Source organism: Castanea sativa, chromosome 6 (genome assembly GCF_040712315.1).
Source record: "Castanea sativa cultivar Marrone di Chiusa Pesio chromosome 6, ASM4071231v1".
Taxonomy (NCBI): domain Eukaryota; kingdom Viridiplantae; phylum Streptophyta; class Magnoliopsida; order Fagales; family Fagaceae; genus Castanea; species Castanea sativa.
The window spans coordinates 14,342,564-14,364,603 of record NC_134018.1 but is presented as its reverse complement, the minus strand read 5'-3'; the positions used below and the strand labels follow the sequence as shown (position 1 = coordinate 14,364,603).

The following is a 22,040-nucleotide window of genomic DNA, read 5'->3' as shown; positions in this document are numbered from 1 at the left end:
TAATTCTTAAAATTTAAAAAAAAAACAAAAACAAAAACAAAAACAAAACAAAACAAACTGGGCAGCTCTCCTTCATTTGTTGTTGTTTCTTTTGCCTTTTTTTTTTATTATTATTTTTTTTTAATGTGGTTTGTTCAGACTTCAGAGGCTAATAAAACTATAAAAGAAGTGTACTGTTAACTTTTCCCATAAAAGAATGCCACCCAATTGGACATAAACTTTGAGGCAATAAAAAAGGACAAGAGCAGAGCAACCAACCGTAATCAATTAGCCTCAGTGACTGATTTAAATTTTCCAAGCTGTATAAACAATTCTAATTCAATGGGTTCTGAGTTCTGACCAAAAAAACAAAGGAACAAAAACTATGTTAGGTGAGATCCATTATACATGAGGACTGGACAGCGTGTCAAACACTCTGGAACCTTAAACATTAACAAAACCAATGATGGTATTCATTCATTCATTCATATATGGTGGCTCTTGAACCAATTTCTGCAAACTTTTTCTGCCATTAAAACGAGCTCACAACACAAGGAGTTGCATTTTGTTGACCAATACATGAATTGGCTTACTGCAAATTAATTTTTGTTAAAAAAAAAAAGTAAACTCAAGCCCGCATATAGTTTTTTATTTCCAGCACATGCATATTTACTAATTTCCAATTATGACTGATTCTCAACAAAAAAATAATATCCAATTATGACTTTCATGGGGATTGAGAATGCATGCATATTGCTTAGCCGACCATTCTACCAACTTCCAATTTTCAAACTGAAAAATCTACAGTTTGTATCTGTCTTTATCTTTTATCTTTTTTTTTTCTTCCTCAAAGTGTCACTATGTTAAACATCATACCTTTTATTAAGGATTACTAAATAGTTGAATAAATTTTTAAGTTTGATTATTGTTAATGGATACTCTTAGGACACTTGTTAATTGACTATTTTTTGAAAGATTTGATCTAATTTTTATGAAAAATATAAAAAATTGTCAAAAAATTTAATTACTTTTTTTTTTCTTCATAATAAAAAATTTTTAAAAATATTTTCTAAACCAATACTCTAAGACATCCGTTAATTTTTCCTAAATTTTAATCATATAACACTACATTATGTATTTCAACGGATCATTTCGCTTACATCCTAGGAAATAGACATTTCCCTAATTAAAGCAAAGCATGCTTTCACAGATAAAACTCATCAATGATTTAAAATAATGAACCAATAATGACAATTTTTTTATCAACTTTTTATAGAGATTAGTTAGGGATCTAAATATAATCCTGCATTAGACTTTCATCCAAATTTGAAGGTTAGCATTACCAATAATTAATAACATTCATTACCTATCATTATCGAATTTCCAACTTTTCTTTATGGATAAGGATGGGCTATAAGCCTACAACTCTATAATATGATTTGAAAATTGCAAATTGGTTTTTTTTTAAGAGAAAAAAGAAGAAAAAGTAAAGACTACAACATATATTACATCTTTTTTTTATAATTATTGTATGTACCATATTATGGTTGATTGGCTAGCATTTTCACATAGACTCAAATTTTTTTATTTCTACTACTTATTATATACTGTATCAGAATTGTAATAAAATTATGATATAAAAAATTTTGTGCTAAATTTTCCCAAAAGGAAAAGCAAGTCTAAACTCAAGAGTCCTAGACGTGGTCGTCACTCAAATTTGATTTGATTTGTTGTTTTTATTTATTTATTTATTTATTATTATTATTATTATTATTGTTTGGGAATGAATCACTCAACTTGTTTTTAGGGTATATATGTAAAAATCCATGATATGTGAGTTTGGGTCAGCATGCAGGGTGCAAAACGTCATCTCATTTTGTCCACACGTAAAAATTGCCTAGAGTCAAATGCCATCAACCAATTGGAACAGTCTAAAAAGTACTAAACTCATAAACTCACATATAATTGGACCCCCAATTCCAATTAATCTCCAACAAAAATTGATTCCCCAATACATCATCATGCATCATATATAACTAAACCACCTCGACCAAATCAAACGGCTCAGATTCACCAATTGCCCCCTCAATGGCCCACCTCAGCTATAAATCCATGGCCGTCTCTTCTCCTGTACAAAATCAACCACCATGTTCTCCATGTCCACACGCATCAATTAATCAAACACCTTCTTCTCTTTGTCCTCACACATGTACCTTCTCAATCCCCAAATCCAAAAATACTAATCAATTAAAATTAATAATAACATCTTCTAGAATTAGTTTGCAAAAGCATGATGACGAGCGTGACACCACCATTCCATCATTAATCATTTTGATCCCCCCCAAAAAAATTAAAAATTAAAAAAAAAACCCATTTTCGAAGGCCTTGATTTCCACAATACAAACCCCCCTCCAAAGTACCCTGTTTCAAGTAATTAATCATTTAATTTCAATTAACTAATAAATTAGGGATAAATATTTTTGTTTGTCGATATTTAGGTACAATTGTACTTCTCTAATTAAATTCAACCTAAAATGTAGAATGTGCACTATTCATAAAACTCTCATTTTTTTAAAGAGGCTTATATGAATTGAAATTTAATTATAGAATCTTATATATAGGTCGTACATAGTTTTCTTTAAAGAAGTACTATATTCACAATAGTTTCTCAAAATGTTTACAATAAATCATAAGAGCACTATTAGTGGGAGTGTAAACACCCCCAGTTGCTATTTTACCCCATCAAACCCATAAAATGAAGCTCCAACCGGGTATGGAAACCTAAATTTTTTTTGCAACCTGCTACAGTAAGGTTGCATTTATACAACCTTACTGTAGCAAGATTGTATCATTTTAAATTAATATCTTCTCTTTCCAACATCTATTCCTCTCTGGTCTCCACTCTTCTCTTAAATTACTATAGCAAGCTTTGTATGTTTTATATTATTTTGATGAGTTGTTTGTAAAAATAGAAACTGGGATGTTGGAAGAGTTGTAAAATGAGATGGTAAAATAGATAAAGTAGATTTTTAGAGTGTAAAATGAAACTTTTTTACAATCCTCATTGCTAATGCTCTAAGTGATAAGTTGTTATTAGTTCTAATCTGAATCCACAATTTACTTTTTTGTACATTTATAATAACCAATAACAACCTATCATTTGTAATTTATTATAAAAGTGTTATAAATATATTGTAGATATAACAGTTCTATTCACAAAACTCTCATTCTTTGGATGTCTTTGCAAACCTAAATTTAATTGGAGAACCTTAAATATAGGTGATACACCGTTCACAAAACTCCCATTTTTATAAGGTGTATGCCAGCAGATTGGTAGTCAACGTTTTATCCCCAATCTTTCTTTCTATTTTTTATTTTTTTTTATTTTAGTGAGGGATTAATTCCTAAATTCAAATGTGCGATCTATCACTTTTTGTGGAAGACATTTTTTACCGCACTAATAGTAATAATTTAGTATTACAACTCTTTTATGAGGGTGGACTCTATATATATTACTAAAAAAAAAAAAAAACTCTTATGCAATCGCTACAATATCACGTAATACACACGGTGCACTGAAATAATAATTGTCATAAAAAAAGGGGAAGGTGCATTAGTTTAGTGCACGGAATACTAACTTAGAAAATAATTGAAAATTAGAGCATTTATCTTCTCCCAAAAAAAGAAAAAGAAAAAATGAAAATTACAGCCTTTTAAACCAATCCAATCAATGTGCAACTAACTATAAATAAGGCTTTTGGCTCTCCCACTTTCGCACTTGTCAACGTTATAGACACAGCTCAAACACATCAGATAAAGCAAAATTCACAGAAATCACAGAGAACTTAAACGACTCCATCAATGGCCACTAAAGTGTATATTGTGTATGTATCAATCCAACTATATATATGCATTTTTTTTTTTTTTTCAATTTTCAAATATTAAACTCTGACATGTACTCTGTTCTCGTTAATACTCTGCCTTTTTTTTTTTGCTCTGTTTAATTGTTTTTTCTTCTCTTCTTTTTTGGGATTTTTGTACATTTTGGTTTTGTATTTGATTATATGAATTGGGTATTCCTTATTTTTGCTGAAATTGAAGATTGATCTACGGTTTGATGTTTCTGTAATTTGTTTATGAAATTGTTGTGTGGATTGCAAATGTGATTTTCTTGGATCTGTTTCTTTGTTTTTTTGGGTTTTTTTTCTTTGGTTGTAATGGTTGCTACTGCTCTAATAGAAATATAAACAAATGATAACCCTTTTATACTTTTTATTTTTATTTTTTTAATCTTTTGTGTGAGGGTGATTGGACTGAAAACTAAAGTGAAAAGAAATGATTTTGTAGATAATAGGCTTTGTTTAGGTCAGGGTTTTGCATATTGAATTGTTTCAATTAGTGGGTCTCATGGTTTTCAAGAACCTTATTGAAAAGAATCTGCTTTGGGTTTTGATCATCTTGTTTTGGTATTTTTGCTTAATCTGTTCTTGAAAAACAAATGAATATAATCTCCTTGATGGCCTTTAAATGTTGAGACTCTAGGCTGGTTTCACATGAACTTTCCTTGGTACATCATACCTAAACTTTTAACTATCTGGGATTTTTTTGTTTTACTTGAAAAAACCATTAACCTCTTGCAAATCAAGATCTGATAATCCCAATGATATTCGGAATGGCCTAGTTGATATATCATTCATTGGTATAAATTTAGGACTTCGAATTTTTTTTTTTTTTTTTTTTATATAGTCTGTGCTTTGGATTGGGATGGTAGTGAATCCATGAAGAAATTTGTTTTTGCATCAAGCCATTATGAGAATGTTGATTTTCTCAAATTTTTATATAAACTGCTAGTTCTTGCACTTGATTAGATTGACTGTAGAATGTGAGCACTGCTGACATCATGATCTCCATGAAGATCTTTATTTTTTGCAAACAGCTGTTATGAGAATGTTGATTTTCTTAAATTTTGAGAAACTGCTAATTTTGACACTTGATTAGATTGACTGCAGAAGTATTTTTGCTTCTGACATCATGGTCTCCAGGATCATAGCATTTCAAATTGGTTTAACGTTTTAGCAGTATGAGGAAATGTATTCGTGATGCTCAGCCATCACAAATGTAGGAGAGATTTGTATCACCTCGAGATTCTGTTAGGAAATAAAGTTAAATGTATTCTCTTTAATGACCATAGAAAGGTGATGAGAATGAGTTTGATTATTTTCAAAAAAACTTTAGTGTTCAATGTGTTTCTCATTATGGTGCAGTTGCACTAAAATGTTGCAAGAATCCCTTTTTCAGGAAATTTTTTTCTTAAAAAAGAAGAATTAGACATATGTTCAGAAAATGGCTGAAGGAAAAGTGAAAGACTTATTATGCTGAATATTAAACTCTTCAGCCAGAAAGCCATTAATTGATATTATTTGCAGAGATGGCTATAGATCTGAACCTAAGATTGTTGAATGTAAATGACTAAGTTTTGAGTTTAGTTTGTCTGATTTTTTGTTGGAAAATTACACATGCATCCTATGTGTTTTGAACCCATGACCTTACTCAAAATCGTGTACTTCAAGGAAGGAAATGCCATTTGGGCTAAAGCATGTTGGCATGTGAATAAACAATAATGAGATGTATAAATATTACTTGTTTGTGCAACTTATCAAAAAAACAAATATTACTTGTTTGTGCTGTGACTTCACTCTTTATAGTTTAGGCACATATAAATCTTTTAGATAAAATACTGAGCCGTTATTTTACAAAATATTGTTAACTCTAGAGTGAAATTGAATGTTGTAATGGGTGCCAGAGAAAAATATATATGGTTCACTATCAAGTCAAACTTCACTGAATTCCTATTCTATTTAGGCATTTCAAAATGCATGAAAGTACCATCTCAAACAGGACACCATATACCTGGGTGTGGGAGCTCCAAGATATCTACAACCGAAGCCATACGAGTAAAAGTGGGGGAGAAGTACATTTTTCTATATAATGAAGTTACCTTAGGTGGCTTCTTACTTGAGTCATCTATTACATCAACTTTTGTCATGAATACAGTTGTCCGAATTGCCATGCTAAACAGTTTTTCTTATTGGTAAGCTACTAAATTACACACACATCCAGTGGGTTTAAATCAACAACCTTATCCTTCACCGATTCTTGTTGGAGGACGAAGTGCTAGTGGGTTAGAAGTGCCATGTCTAACAAGTTACATTATACTGTAGCCCTTTCTTTTCTTATAAGCATGAGATTTGTTTAATCCAGCCATGCTCACATGTTATAAATTAGAATTAGATGAGTTTGGCTCCTCTACAAAAACATCCACAACAAAAATGCATCCCAAGTCTTGTTAATGTGGCAGCAGTCTTCTTGGTCTTTGGGTGTATTATGCATATGTAAGAGAGAGAGAGAGAGAGAGAGTGTGTTCTCTAGGGAAACTAAGGTAAGGAAGACTAACATTTCAAGGAGTCTTGTATGTCTTTATTTTTCTCAAATATTCTATTCTCTGTCTGGATTTCTTAATGTTAGTTCTATTTAGGTTCCTGTATCCCTTCTCAGGTTGACTCTGAGGAGAACAGTTGAATGAGGTCATTGGCTATGGTCAGTGGGGTTTTCCACTGTGGGGGAAAATATTGACAGCAGGGAAAGTTCAAGCACTTGTTTAGTCAATTCATTTAGAGCTAGTAGAGGATAAGAAAGGTGATTGATAAGGAAATATAAAGTTTTAGAAGTCTTGTTCATAGCGTTGCACTTAGAGCAAGTGTCTTTAGTTGGTCATTTGACTCTTCAGTACCTTGCTGTAGTCTGAAATGTCTGCCATGATTCTTTAGGGGCCATTATCACTTGAAGGCTGTTTGGTGTTCTTGAAGGCTCACGTCACCTCGCATTCTCATCCTCTTCCGATGGCCAAACAGAGGCTCATGATTGTTTGGTCACTAGGATGTCCTTGACCACCTATAATGCTTGAACTAAGAAACAGAGTAAGGAGCTCAAAGGTCAGAGCTTGGCAATTAATTGTGGCAGAACCACAAAGTGGAAAGAGGACATGCATGGGAGTGGTTTAGTGTCATTTTTTCCTATGGCATTAGTGATTCTTGAATATTGCTTATTTAGAGTGACATCTATATGTGCCATGTTGTGAGTTTCTTGTTCATCTGCTACATTGGCTTCTTGGATTTGCCCTGGGCTTTAATCTGCCCACAATTTTGGAGAGTGTGTGGGAAGTTCCACACACACACACACACACACACAAAATTAGTAAAAAGAAATAATAAACTGAGAAGATTTGAAAATTTTATATTCAGCCAAATAATCAGAGTAATTGGCTATGGAAGGCTGCCAGTTCAGAAGTGCGTTAGGGATCAAATCTGCCCCAGTTGTTTTTCCCAGTGATTTGCAATCTGCAAATAATAATGGTGCTTGATTACGATCCTTTCTATAATATATTTGGAATTTCTCTCCTTATGTTGTTAAATAATGAAAACTACCACTTATAAAAATAAAATAAAAAATTCAAGCAAGTCAATGTTTTGCACTAGATGCCATTTTATTTTGTTCTCTCTTGCTACAGTCAATTCTCAAGTATGCAACGGGTAAGCTCTGAATATCGAATGACTCATTTACTGATAACTTTTTATTGCTGCTACAGGTACTATTCCATGTATGGACATGTAGAGAAGCTAGCAGAAGAGATAAGGAAAGGGGCTGCATCTGTTGAAGGAGTGGAAGCCAAACTATGGCAGGTAAGAATGTGCATCACATATCATGCATTGCATGTTATGTCATATATGAAGTACCAGGTATAGTTTTTGTAATAGTTTAGTGTACGGTACAATGCACTAATGGGGAGCAACAATCAGTTTTCAAGAAAGGAAGTTCCATCTTTTTGCCACGGGAAAGAAAAAGTGTAAATTGGCTTATGAACTTTTGATCTTGTTGAATTGTTAGTTATTTCTGAGAAGTTTTGAGCTGGAACCCTGTTTCAATGGTTTTTTGCAATTGAATGTAACTGTCTGTGCTTCAACTCAGTGTTTTAGGATCATTTTGCATTCTTTATTGTTTTACCAAGTTGCCTCTCTCTCTGCATGTTCCCCTTTCAATGCCATGTCTTTTTGTGACCCTTCAAATATTATATCAATTAATTATACGTGAACTAAGTTGCCACCTTCTGCTTTTAGGATCTCCCATTGCAATAATGTGCTACTGTGTCAATGTCATGGTTCATTTTCCATAATTTGACATTTTAGTTGCTTCTCCTGCACCCAATAACTCATTGGATTTTCTCGTGCATACTTGTATTATCATTTATAGTTTTATCTTGTTCTCCTAATTCTTTTTATTTTATCTGTTCTTTCATTATAGTAACCTCATCCCTAGTATGCTCAATATTTGACATATGTTATGATTAGCTTAACACTATGCAGTGATCCTTTATGTTCTTTGTCTTCCAAAGCTTCAAGTTTCCTTCTTTTTTTGATGGTGCATCTAGAAATCACAAATATCTTTTAGTTGTTGTATGCAAATTCAAGCAACTGGCCCTTATTGTTTATCTAGGTGGTCCCTGGTTTTTAGTGGAAGGCCAATTTACATTATGTTTGTCTTGTTCTCTGTGTTTTATGTAATTATTGAAAAATTCCCTGACAATATTTGACTGGTGGAACAGGTCCCTGAGACACTACCAGAAGAGGTGCTGGGGAAGATGAGTGCACCACCAAAGAGTGATGTACCAATCATTACACCTGATCAACTTACCGATGCTGATGGTCTTGTTTTTGGCTTCCCAACAAGATATGGAATGATGGCCGCTCAATTCAAAGCATTTCTGGATGCGACTGGAGGTTTATGGAGATCACAACAGCTTGCAGGCAAGCCTGCAGGGCTCTTTTTCAGCACTGGATCTCAAGGTGGTGGACAAGAGACCACTGCGTAAGTTTCCATGACTCTGTTATTAATCTATCTGAAATATCCTAAAAATCTTGAATGGGGTGAAATTAAACTGCATATTATATATTATGTCATAGGTTGACTGCAATTACTCAGCTGGTTCACCATGGAATGATATTTGTACCCATTGGATATACATTTGGAGCTGGCATGTTTGAAATGGAGAAAGTGAAAGGTGGAAGTCCTTATGGTGCTGGAACTTTTGCTGGGGATGGTTCAAGACAGCCAACTGAGCTTGAGTTGGAGCAGGCATTCCACCAAGGGAAGTACATTGCCGCCATCACAAAGAAGCTCAAGGGTGGTGCTGCTTAAGTTTTCTAATTCAACATAAAGATATCATTTGGATAACATTTTCCATTTTTTCAGTCTTAATATTCCATATTCCTATTTCTATGTTTGCAAGTAATAATATCTGTGTTGTTTGAATTATGCTTTGTATGTGTGTTACACAGCACAGTGGTTTTTCTTAATGATAAAAGTTTGATTGATCATCCATCTGTGCATCACTGCCCTCTTTCCCGCGTATATATTAACTAAGAACATAAAAGGATTCGATTATATCTGGTCTCAAAGCTAATGCATGGCCAAGACACTAAAAGCCCTCCTCGATCACGATATACATTTATATGTTCATCAGTTCTGGATCACTTGACACATTCTGATCCATGTGACCAGCATTCTCCTTTTTAATTATGGATCCATGGTCAATTGAATGCTTCAAAGGGTGCTGAATCTGCTGAAAGATAGTAATTTTGTGATGGTTATAGAAAAATTTGAGGGATAAATGGCATAACTCAAGGTGTGCAATGCACTTAAAGTGAAAATGACATACCCATATAACTTAATTTTGCACGAGGTAATTGCAATTCAGTGTGTTTTGGCTAAACTCAACCTTTATTGGTTAATCCAAGGCACTGTTTTGGTAAATCAACCTTCAATTTGATATATGGTAAACTTAATATGAGCAATTTGAAATGAGAACCCTTAAAATTGGAATCTTTTTCTTCAACTTCCAATGACCTTATTTTTTCTTTCCCTTTTCAGACAGTGCTTTCTTGCTTAGAACCAAACAGAAATTTAAGCTTATCCATCGACTATTTAGTTGACTGGGACTGGTAGGCCATTGTTGACATTGAACCTTCCGTAGCTAAGTTAACTTCTCTAATTTTCAAGATATTAACTTCTCTATTTTTCAAGGCATGATTTTACGTAAGAAATACTATACCCACAACATTTTCACAAAAAATTTAAGTGGTAGGTTGTTTCCGACTATTACTAGTAGGCAAAAAAGTAATTTCAGAGATGATTTTAAATTAGAACCAGCAACAATTTACTATTTTAAGATTTTTTGTGAAAATATCATGGAAATAATACTTCTCATTAGACGTTGATGACAAACAAAATCACATCCAAAAAAAAATCTATATAAATCAAAACTTAAGGTTAACTTAACATTGATGTTACTCTTTTTCTAGATGAATAACCTAACATTGATGTTACATATAGATAAGTGATTAGCAGGTACATATTTGGATGTATGTTTCAATATGCTAATTGAAAAATATTACCAAGTCAGATTCAGCCTTGGAATTTAGATATTATTGATCAACAGTGTCACTACCGACACCACCCAATTTTAACAGATAACACAATTCATATTTTTCTTAGGGTGGAGAAGGGGTCGGCATCCATCCCTTTAAAGAAGTTACAACTTCATAATCAAAGGCTTTTCTCACCTCCAAAAGCTCCGTTTTTGGAATGTATTTAGTATCTTTTTAGACTAAAGTATATTTTTGGTTCTCAAAGTTTGAAGTTAATTGTTTTCATTTTGACCCTTTATGTTTGATTTTGCCATTGCCATTTATTTTCGTTAATAATTTGACCCTTAAGTATCCTTATACTATATTTAAGAATTTCAAAAAATACTAGTGATGTTGTGGAATGTAGAAATTTCATTATTATAAGCAGAAAAACATATTATAGATGGTTGAAATATTAGCTCTAAAATACCTTGGAATACATGAATTTCATTATGTGTGTGTTCGTATATTATAGACAACTAGCTTGTAACATCATGTATATATATGGATACACTTAAAGATATACAATAAGATGCATAATATAATTCATATATATATATATATATAATTTAAATATTATTGATAGTCATTTTTATATTTTGTTTACTCTTTAAAAAAATTTGTAAAGATATTATTAGGTATAAAATGTAAATTGTCCATATTTAACAAAAATTATTGTGAAGCACTTTTTTTTTTTTTTACGATTCATTTATTCTAGACTCTTTGGTTTGTGTACTTAATAACCCACTTGGATTAATATTTATGACGTGGTCCCACATTTGATTCTAAAATTAAAAAATAAAACTCTTTAAGAATAAATAATTTAGGACACATAATGCATAATTAGAACTCTAATTTGAAATTTTAATTTGAGTTTCTCTTAGCTTCATCTATTATTATATATATAGATATAGAGAGATTATGAACGAATAACAAAAATGGATGACAACGCTAAAATGAAAACATAATTAAACATTAAGAGCCAAAATGAGAATTTTGAAATGTAAATTGCCAAAATAAAAAATAAAAAAAACCCCAAACTTTAAGTGCCAAAAGTGTATTTTGGTCTATATTTTTTATGTTGAGATGATGTCTTGGTTTCTCAGTTACTTCTATTTTTCTTTTTCTGAAAAAGTAATTTTGGGGTGATAAAATTTAACGAAATCTTTTTTTTTTTTTTACAGTGAAATCAAATCCGTTAATTAGCCAATACCAATAGAACTTAAATTAATTGATTTGGTTGGGTCAATTTAAATTTAATTTTTGATATAAAACTTATGGGTTTTTCAATTATTCAATATTATATTACTTATTAAATTTTATATGAAAAATGGTATCTAATTAAAACATTTGATGTTAAAAAAATCTAAAAAGAAATTGAATTAACTATTTCTCTATGATTTTAGTTTAGTATCTCTCACAAAATATGAAAACTTCACTTCACTTTTGAAGGCAAAATAGAAAAAGATACATAACTACATATGAGAATGTGTGTGTGCGTGTGTGTATACTATTTCATTTTGTTCTTCGACTCCCACTAGAAAATTTTTCTGGTTCCTGTACTTTACCCCGTAAAGTGTAAAGAATATGTGGGCTTGGTCCATGTTTTGAATGTCGAAGACTTAAAACTGACTTTGATGTGCCAAGGCCGAGTTTATCCAAAAATTGGCTTGGTTAGAGTATATCAACATGTGCTTCGTTGCTTGGCCAAAAGTTTCTACGGTTAACTGATTTTCTTTCATGGTGATGAAGCTGGACCTGACACGTCTTTCAAGTGTTTGTGAATTAGGCTTCAAGTAAATATTTGATCAAGTAATTGTCCACCTAACGGCTTAATCCGTATGATGAGATGGGATGACTTATAAAACCCTAAATCACTGTGGATCACGAAGTTCGCAACATGCAGAGAGAACATGGGTCTTATAGAGCATTGGAGCAATTTCTTTATTTTAAGGTAAGGGGTCAGTATAGGTAAGAAAAAAAAAAAATCACCCAAAAAACAACCCATGTCGGCCTCCCATTTCGGTTCCCTATTTTAAGATTTTGCACTGTTCATTTCCCAAATTAGGATTTTATTGTTTTTGTGTTTTGGTAATGTGATAAAGAAAAGTTGGTGTTTTGAAAAATGAGAAAAATAGAAAAAAAAAATTAATGAAGAAATAGTAATATTTAAATAAATAGGATTCAAAATAAGGAATCTAATGTGAGTGAAAAGAAAAAGTAGTTAGCTAAAATGTAAAGTAGGTTTCCTATTCTAAAATGTAGAGAAAAATTTTAGTTAACTGATACCAATGCAGCAATGCTCCATTACTCCCAATTCATGTAGTAAAAAAAAACAATGATTCGTATGATCCAATTCTTGAAGTAATTTGGCCCATTAGTTGATCAGCCTCATATAGAGAAGAGAAGGGGTCATGACTCATATGATCATGAAAAGAATTATTAAGAAAGGCTCATTAGTCATCAGGATAATGAGATTGTGGACACAAAGCCCAACCCATATAGATAAGTCATTGGGTTCCTGATTTGGAGGGCATGGTCTCATAAGATTGTATCATAAATGCTTCATTTTCTCACTTTGGGCTTGCACATATTTAGCCCAACTCCTTGTATTGGGTGCTTATTGAATTCCAAAGTGGGCATTCATGCACAAATCATCAGCTGCCGCGTAGGTTTTAAAAGAATAAACCCTGTACAGTAAGATCTTCCACCTCTTGGCTCTTGTGTACATGAGTACATCAATCTTTTGCATCTGATCCTATGACCAATCCACTAGTTCCTTAATCTAGATTTCAGGATTTGCATTAACTATTACGTAATCTAATTTTGTAGTTTCTCAAAAAATGATAATGCGGACTTAACCTAGCAACCAAAATCACAAATATATAGATAATAATAAAAAAATAAGAAAAGAAAACTCAGAATGACTGAATAATGAGCTTCATGATTTTCCATTGTATTTAGCTGGGAAATGGTTATTTGTGAGTGTTGATGAGCACTTGATTGACCAAGAATTTGCAACTTGCATCGCATGCATGGTTTGGATGGTGGATTACAACTTGCAGCTAATCCTTATCTCAGTGTGACACGTACGTACGTACGTATAGCTTAATTTGCTGAGTTCTTCCACTGGTCTACTTTATTTTATCTCTATCAATCATCTGCACGCCTAGCTATGAGTTTATCTATCATTTTTGTTGTTTGCTGATCATGTTCATATTCAAAAGAAAAATGAGTGAGAATTTACAATTTAGACTACTAGATTTTGGGCTAATAAATTTTGGACCATTTCATGTTTGTCATCATTAGTGGAAGTACTTTTTGTTTAATTTAAGTTCAAGTTTGCTGCTGGCTGCTGCAATTATGCAGCTTGCATTGAGGAGTTGTCGTATACAAACTGGATTCTCTCTATGTACATATTTTTCCCAAAATACTGCAGCAGCCGCAGACTACTATTTTATCAATTTTATTTCCTCCTATAATTAATTTTATTTGATACTATTTAAAAAAATGACCATCTTTATTCGAAATTTCATGCTTCATATTAAATATTGATACAAATTTAAAAAAGTATAGAGACTCTCAAAATATTTAAAGTTTTCAATAATGAAACAATTTGTATATTATTATGTTTAAAAAATAAAATCTTAATCGTAAAAGAAGCTATTCTTATTTCTAATGAAATAGGGATGATCTTGTCCTACAATGTCGAATATGTGAATTTTGTAGTACTTAATTAATTGCATGGTCTCTTTGAGGATAAATAAAATACCATATACTACTAATTAAGGGACGAGCTAGTTAGAAAATCTTGAGATAGAATCTATACAAAACAGAGTTTAGCTATCACCTTAAATCTCCGGTCGCATGGGAAGCTAGTAATTATGAATTCAGCTAATTTGTTATTGTTTGCAATTGTACACATCAAAGAATTAAAAAAACAATTAGTACCACATGTGAAAGTGGAGCAAATATCATTCAGCAAACAAATTAAAAGTGAAGCGACATTATTGGCAAACATGTTACGGCTTTAGGTAAAAGGAAAGGAAATTATGGAGTCTTAGAAAAATCGTTTGTGCCCCAAAATAATTGCAAGATCCTATTTTGCCCTCTTTCTTCTATGTCTAAGGTATCATTAAAATTCACTGATTGCCATTTGTGTTTGGGTGGCTTAGAAACAATCAAATAAATAAACCAGTTACTGCTGGTCGTCCTAAACTTCAATGGACAGCTATAACGGGAGGCCCTAGGAGAGGGACTTGAAACATGGAACAAGATCCTCTTCATTTTACTTGAAAAGAGAGTCTATTTCATCATTAAGATTTTTTTCTCTCTTATTCTAATAGTTTACATGGGCTACAATTTTTTAATGAAGAGTGTGTTTGGAACTTTGGATATTGCTTATTTGCTGAAAACACTGTAGTAAAATATTTTTTAATTGGCAAAAATACTGTAGCAAAAACTCTTCACGCGTTTTTAGTGCTTGACAAGTTCATGAACAGTGTCATGGGACCAGCCAAACGCAAACGTAAATCATCACAAAACAAACGCACGCGAAGTGACAGTTAATTTGTACACTTTAAGATTTATAATATTTAATCTAAATCATGAAACCGATTTGTTTCAAAGGTCAAATATTAGTATTTTCCAACTTTAAGAGGTGGTATTAGGGAAAAGAATCATCTTCATTTGAAATTGATCTTTTTTTATCATTTATATAAATTTTACAAATCTAAAGGTGTATAGAATGCTATATCATTTAAAATTTTAAATAATGTGGCAATTTATACACTATTAGATCAAAAAATAAATCTTATATGTGAAGGGGACAAAATAAAGACTACTTAGGGATGTGTTTGGGGTAGCTTAATCAGTCATAAGGGGCTTTTCAAATTGCATCACAACAATCAGTTTTTAGAAACCATGCATTGAGACTGACCGAACACACTAGACTCTACACTAAATCTGTGAAGGGGAGATGGTTATGTTGGATTTTGTGGAGCCTAGTTTATGTTTGATCCGGTTGGCGACTCGACCCGACCTGAATAATGTTGCGTGGTTTTTAATGAGAGATTTTTTTAGGCTTAGTCCATGGAGCGGAGGTTTGGGCTGATAGGCCTAAGCCAGAGCACTCATGGATAAGATTTGTTGGCCCTTTTTTGTAGCCCATTGTATATCCTGTGCGCAGGAGGTAAAAGACGTAGTTTTTTGTCATTAGGGTTTTGTGGTTGGTGTAGTCAATTTTGAGAGAGAAAATTGATTGTAGCTGCACCTTTGTATTTTTCCCTGATAATAGTGAAATCTTTGCAACTTTATGGACGTAGGCAAATTGCTGAACCACGTAAATACTGTCTTGTGCGTGTGTTTACTTTTTTCTTTAGCGTGTATTTTTTTCTCTATATTTTGTTCTCACAAGTTTAGGAATTCGTGAAAATTCCCTACAAGTTACACGTTGTCGAAGCCCAGAGGCAGGATGAGGAAGCTAACAAGGAGGGACTGATGAAGGCATGACAACAAGGCTAGCTAAGAACATGAAGTTTAGGGTGTGAAAGCTTAAGAGGAGTCGCGACCAAGGTAGCATTTGATGAGAGAAAATGAAATGCAAAAAATATACTATATAATATCAATTTCACGGTTAAAGTTTTATTTGTTGAATTTAACAATGTAAGAACCGGCAGCCTTTTAATTAAAATTTAAATAATATTATTGTCTGTATGTCTTTAGTTTTGTGATATTTATTTTGAACCGCAAAATGATTCAATTTTAAATGTAGATGACCATTTTCCTATGAGATATAAGAATATTTTCTTTTGACTATGACTATGAATTGATTGCCTTATTTTAAAGAGTGATATATATTATGTTAATGAATTAGTTGACCCTTTTTTTTGGGAGGGTGGTTGTTACTTTGTTTTGCTAAATGAGTTCTAGCTAGTTCAACTAATAAAATCTTCATTCTCAAATATAATACTTGGATTGAATCTTATCCACACACACAACCCTATTATTGTCTTGGACAAAGTTTAGCTATAAAATTGTTTGTAGTTTAAGGTTACAACCTTACTCAATATCTTTTTATTGGAGGTGAATTTTGCCAAATCCACCATTGGATTACCTTTTTTTTTTATATCCTTCACGCTTGCAAAATTTCTAGAAAATTAAAGAATAATAGCTATGACATTAATAAGTTGTTTAAATTGCAAGTTTTTGTAATTTAAAATTATGCATAAAATATTTGCTAATAGATCATATAGTATATAATATCTTATTGACACAAAATTTGACATGTGTATTAAGAGCATAAAAAACATACAATTCAACGGTTAGATTTTCCAAATATGTAGTATTTTTTATTTTATTGAATAAAGTTGTAGTTTTAGACTACAACCAATTTTGTAGCTAAACTTTTTCTGTCTTGTCTTGGCCTAAATAGGACGAGAATTAACATTCTTAATTTTTAAAATTTTGTAGTTTGGAAACTCTACCTTTTTCTTCCATAATATTTGCTGCCTTGCTAGGCTGATAAGATTCATGATAGATTAAAAAAGATCTATATGTAGCTCATCTAAGAAACGAATTCTCTTATTCTTTGTCCATTTCTTCTGTAATTTTCACCATCCTCCTCCGACATGAAGAGATGGGTGTGTCAAGCAAGAAGGAAAGCACATATATTCGTGCTACTGCATTTCAAAATATTTTTGATTTATGCTTTTGACCCCAAAAAAAAAAAAATGGTTCCTAGACAAATAAATAATGTCCATAGCAGAACTGATTCCTCAAATAAAAGTAATTGCAAATAATGTTATTGACACTGAACATGGTAGGACTATAGAAAGGAATCATTTATAGGAATTGATTAACGTCTTAGTGAAGATAAATCTAGATCAGATTGTAAGTGTCTTGGAGTCACATGAAAGCCTAATTTGGCATAATAATGATAATCACTTAGATGCTGCTTTCTATTGCCATTCATTTTCTTAATTAGTCTAGAGATGAACTTACTAGAAAAAAATTTAAAAATTAATCTCGCTTAAAGTGCTTAATCACAAGGCGACAACAAATACCGGGGACCAGCAGACATAAGTTATGACTTATGAAGGTACACTTTCAGCCAACAGTTGCTAAAGCCAGTGCGGAAGTAAAGTAGGTATCAAGATATACTTATATACCAATCAAGTAGATTTCCAAATTAATCAAAGATCTTTTACTGTTTTTGTATTTTTTTTTTTTACGGTCTTTCTTTATCTTTAATTGTTATAAAAAATTAATTGTGTAATAATTATTTTATGCATTGAATATGTGCATATTTTCTCATGCATAAGGTGTAAATCGCACAAATGTAGGAGACTTACATTATGTAAGAAGAAGAAGAATACATATATCTAATATATGTGTTATCTTTCTCCCGTACATGGAGATACAATCATATAAGGTTCTTCACGATAATTCAACCATTTCAAGGTTATTTCAACCAAAATTTATGAATTTTTTATCACATCCAAGGCCATTGTTGCAAAAAATTTCTTACAATGCCACTAATTATAAAACCTTCAAGGAAAATTAACAATAATAAAAAGAAACAAGATTTATGCGAGCCTAAAAAATGACCTTGCTTGGTTGCTATTTTTCCCAGTTCTGGACCAGTCTTATAATTATTTGCTCAAACGTAAGTATAAAAACAAACAACTCAGTTTGAGAAGAGAAAAAGTTTCTCTCCTTTTATAAAATGAGCAAACAAAGCCTGTCAACATTGATCATGAAGAAAAAAAAGTGATCATTCTATCTTGTTCACTTTGGTTTGAAGCTTTTCTTTCTATGGAAAGGGAAAGGCAACTAAATGTACCTCAATTGCATATTCAAGATGAAGATTCTTTTCTATTTTCTTTCAAACCAATATGTACATGTTCTACAATTGTAAATACAAAATCAAGCTACGGACCACTAAAAGTTGTTAAATTTTTGGGGGAAAAAAACAAAGAAAAAAAAATAGCCAACTATCTGAAGAGATTCAATGAGGACCATTTATGGGTTCGAGAAGTCCAACGAGGATAAAAATATTTATGGGTTTTGGCTTCTCTTTACCTTCCAATGGAAGCCCCTCAATGTGACCAGTCGATAAAAAGCACAAAAGCATAACTGATAGCATCTGGACATGCATCTTCTAATTTAACTTTTATAAAATAATAATAATAATAATAATAATTTCAAAATAATAAATTAGTAAAAATCTGAAAGGATGAGCATGTGGACCTCCCTCTGACTTCCACTAACATATTCCAAACACATAAAAAAATCAAAAGTGAGATTTCCAATCAAATGACATCCCCACATTCACTCCTATTCTATAATTCAATTATTCCTTCAAATTTTTTCTCCTTCCTTTACTCTTAAATAAAAGGTAGTGCCAGCTCTATTCACAATATAGCAACAAGAACAAAAGCTCCTTTATCCTCTAGCTACTAATAACAACAAATTTTTTTTTTCTCTAAAAATTAGTTTAAAAACTTTCCCTAAATTCAGCAGCTAGCTTCTTTTTTTTTCATTCCTAGCTAGCTAGCCCACCTCTAATTAATCACAATTCTTGAATTATTATTATTACAACAACAATTAATATGCTTTCCAATGATCCCAATATTGGCCAAGCCTGCATCATTTTGCCTCTAGCTGGCCCAACAATGGTCTGTCCTTTGGAGGGTCAATTCCTTTTTTTTTTTTTTCTTTCTCTTCAATTTCTATTGCCAACTCAAACTAGTACAATAATGTGGTCTTTCTGTGTCTTCTGCTCTTTTTTCTTTGATCTTATCACTCCCAACTTGGCTAGGGTTTTGATAAGATGTATATTTGTTACAGTTAATAAGTTGAACTTTCTTCACCATCTATCTGAAAGTTCCTCCAAATGTAGGAGTCCAGAAATCAACTGTGGTCTCATGAGTGACTGGGAATGTACTTGAAACTGGTACCAAACATAGTCCTCGGCTTCTAAGGTCTTGTTTTGGTCCTTCTGGATCCTTAGATTTATCAGAATTCTACATTAAGGAAAACACAAAAATAAATGCTTATTAAAGAGACAGAAAATTGGTTCCTAAGGACAAGCAATAATAAATTAAAAAGGGTTGCCATTGGCTTTAAAAGATGGTAGCTAGGATGGAGAATATTGTACCTGCTGATGCTGTATGGGAGCTCCACTTTTCATGTAAGGTGTGCTTAAGACCTAATATGGTTTAAAATACAGACATAAATCAGAAATGGCTGACACTTAATTTCTGTCTATTAAGTGTTTCTATCATAATGTAATTACTAAAGCCATTGTTAAAATGTAACAAGGCACATATGGGACTCACAGTAACTTGTTCATGGAGAAACTTGATGTATTCAATGGCTTCAGAAAGCACTGAGGCTGTATCAGTCTGACACAATATAACATGATTTTAAAGATCCATCAAAGTAAAAGCTATAACTGTATGAATTCAGGATCCAGAAAGAAAATGATCACTCTCTCTACTCATTGAGAAAGTAAAGGAGATTGATCAATTCAGAAGCCTTACCTTTCCGAAAGGTGATACCAATTGTTGGAGCGCAGTGATTCTGTCCCCCATCTTCTCTTTCCTCACCTATTAGTATGACCAAAGCTATAACAATTCTCATCCATAATTATGAAATTGAATTAAATTTGAAAAGAAAACAAGAAAAAGGAAAAAAAAAAAACTTAAAGCTTGCTCTTGTCCAAAGCCTTATTTATTGTACCTTAAAAGCCGGTAAAGGAGTTTGTGTTTCATTCCGAGGCCTTTTAGACGTGGCTTCACTGCCACTTTTCTTCACCACAGTGCTTGAGTCCCGAACTTCGGATATATTCTGCTAAAGAATGAATCTATCAAGATTTCAACCCCATACTTGAAACCCTAATCATGAATTAATACATCATCTATGTTTCCTTCCCCAATTACCATGTTCATAATCTTAATTACCTTTGGTTTTTCTTCAAAGCTTGTTGTGGGAAACTGCTGTTGCATCAATGGGAAAAAGCTCGCACGACCATCCTTCATGGCGGCTTCAGACGCGTTCCAAAACGGGGCGTTGTTAGAGAAATGCAACTGGTTATGTGGTACTGTCTGTTTTGGTGGTGAACTTCTCAAAAACGGAGGAACCTTAGCCGACCAAGATGGCAATAATTCACTAGAATTCACGCCATAGTTCGCCGGATAAGAAAAATTCATAGGACGATTCTCAAACGAAGGCTGTTGAGGCTGGTTACTATCTGGTCCCAATAGTCCTTGCAATATAGTTGAAGGGCTTCCATACATAGCCGATGAATCCATTTGAAAACTAGAAGGCAAGCCTTGGCATGTCACAGTGCTATCCCCAGAACTATATTGAGGACTAAAGGAAGGTTGATCTAAAGAAAAACCACGATTAAGTTGCTTAAACTCATTTGAGGATGACTCTCCCCCACTCATCCCTGAAAACATTTTTTCCGATCTCCATTGAACTTGAGAGGATGCCATCCCAGTTTCTTGCTGAAAGTTTGTGTTCGAGTTCAAGTTTTCTTGAAGCATGGCACGGAAACTACTATCAGCTGCCTTTTCACCTCGACTATTAACATATACAACAATAACAACCAAACCTTAGCTCCAAAATTTTAGGGGTGTAAGTGATTGTCAACATATAAAAGTTAAAAAAATTCTTGATTATCTTATCTAATGCTACATACTACATATCAAATTATTACTCAGTTCCACATGTTTACTTTTCATTAAAAAAACAAATATCAAAAAAAGATATGATAGATTGATTCCTTGTAGGGTTTCTTAGAGATGAAAGAGTAGTTCTATATTTTGTACTTACAGCAAGCTTTGGTTCCAATCCATGGCTTGAGTTGAAAGGCCTAAACCCATCATTTGCAAGCTTGGGTCGCCACCACCAGCTGACTCATGCCCTTGCAGCTTCTGGGTTTCCTGGAAAACCACCGAACTACCAGACACCGACGACATGGAATCCATAGTATTAGTCCTTGCTTTGATTTCAGCCATATCAGTTGTCCATACAAAGCTCCCCAAATTACTGAGCCCCGAAGAGGATGATGTGCCGCTTTCAAACCTGCTTCTTGATGTTGAATCCCACCAGTTCCCACTTGTGTTGAACTCATCTGCCATGCTTCTTTATGTTTATATGTGGTTGCTAATATAATATGTATTCTCTTGCTTCTTCTCTAGCAGTAGCTAGCTAGCTTTCTCTGGAGTACTACTTGTGGCTTCAGATTCTTCAAACTCTTGGCCTTGTTTTGTTGGGTCTCTTTGAGCTTTTATGGTGTGCATAAAATGAATGAAAACGGTTCGCTGCATCTCAAATATTTATACTAGCGGATTAAACCCGTTTGGTGTGTGTATGTATAGGGAGTGAAAGAAAGAAGTAACCGGAATGTGGTTGACATTTTCGGGGGGGGGGGGGGGGGGGGGGGGGGGGGGGGGTGTGTGAGTGATTAGACAAGAGGAAAGGTCATTGCGCAATTGAATTTTTACATTTCTTTGATGATTTTCAACATCA

At 32.9% G+C, this 22,040-nt stretch overlaps 2 protein-coding genes across 2 annotated transcripts; one reads left to right on the top strand and one right to left on the bottom strand.

Annotated features, from left to right (window-relative positions):
- Positions 1-3,611: 3,611 nt before the first annotated feature.
- LOC142640722 (NAD(P)H dehydrogenase (quinone) FQR1) lies at positions 3,612-9,412 on the top strand. Its single transcript, XM_075814946.1, has 4 exons — positions 3,612-3,863; positions 7,625-7,718; positions 8,639-8,901; positions 8,997-9,412. The coding sequence occupies exons 1-4, from the start codon at positions 3,841-3,843 to the stop codon at positions 9,229-9,231; spliced, it is 615 nt and encodes a 204-aa protein (XP_075671061.1). The 5' UTR covers positions 3,612-3,840; the 3' UTR covers positions 9,232-9,412.
- Positions 9,413-18,855: 9,443 nt separating this feature from the next.
- On the bottom strand, positions 18,856-21,820 carry LOC142638821 (transcription factor bHLH123). Its single transcript, XM_075812884.1, has 7 exons — positions 21,342-21,820; positions 20,465-21,089; positions 20,244-20,351; positions 20,045-20,110; positions 19,841-19,906; positions 19,660-19,710; positions 18,856-19,525 (listed from the first exon to the last, which is right to left on the bottom strand). Exons 1-7 carry the CDS (start codon positions 21,647-21,649, stop codon positions 19,376-19,378), a joined length of 1,374 nt encoding a protein of 457 aa, XP_075668999.1. The 5' UTR covers positions 21,650-21,820; the 3' UTR covers positions 18,856-19,375.
- Between the last annotated feature and the right edge of the window lie 220 nt (positions 21,821-22,040).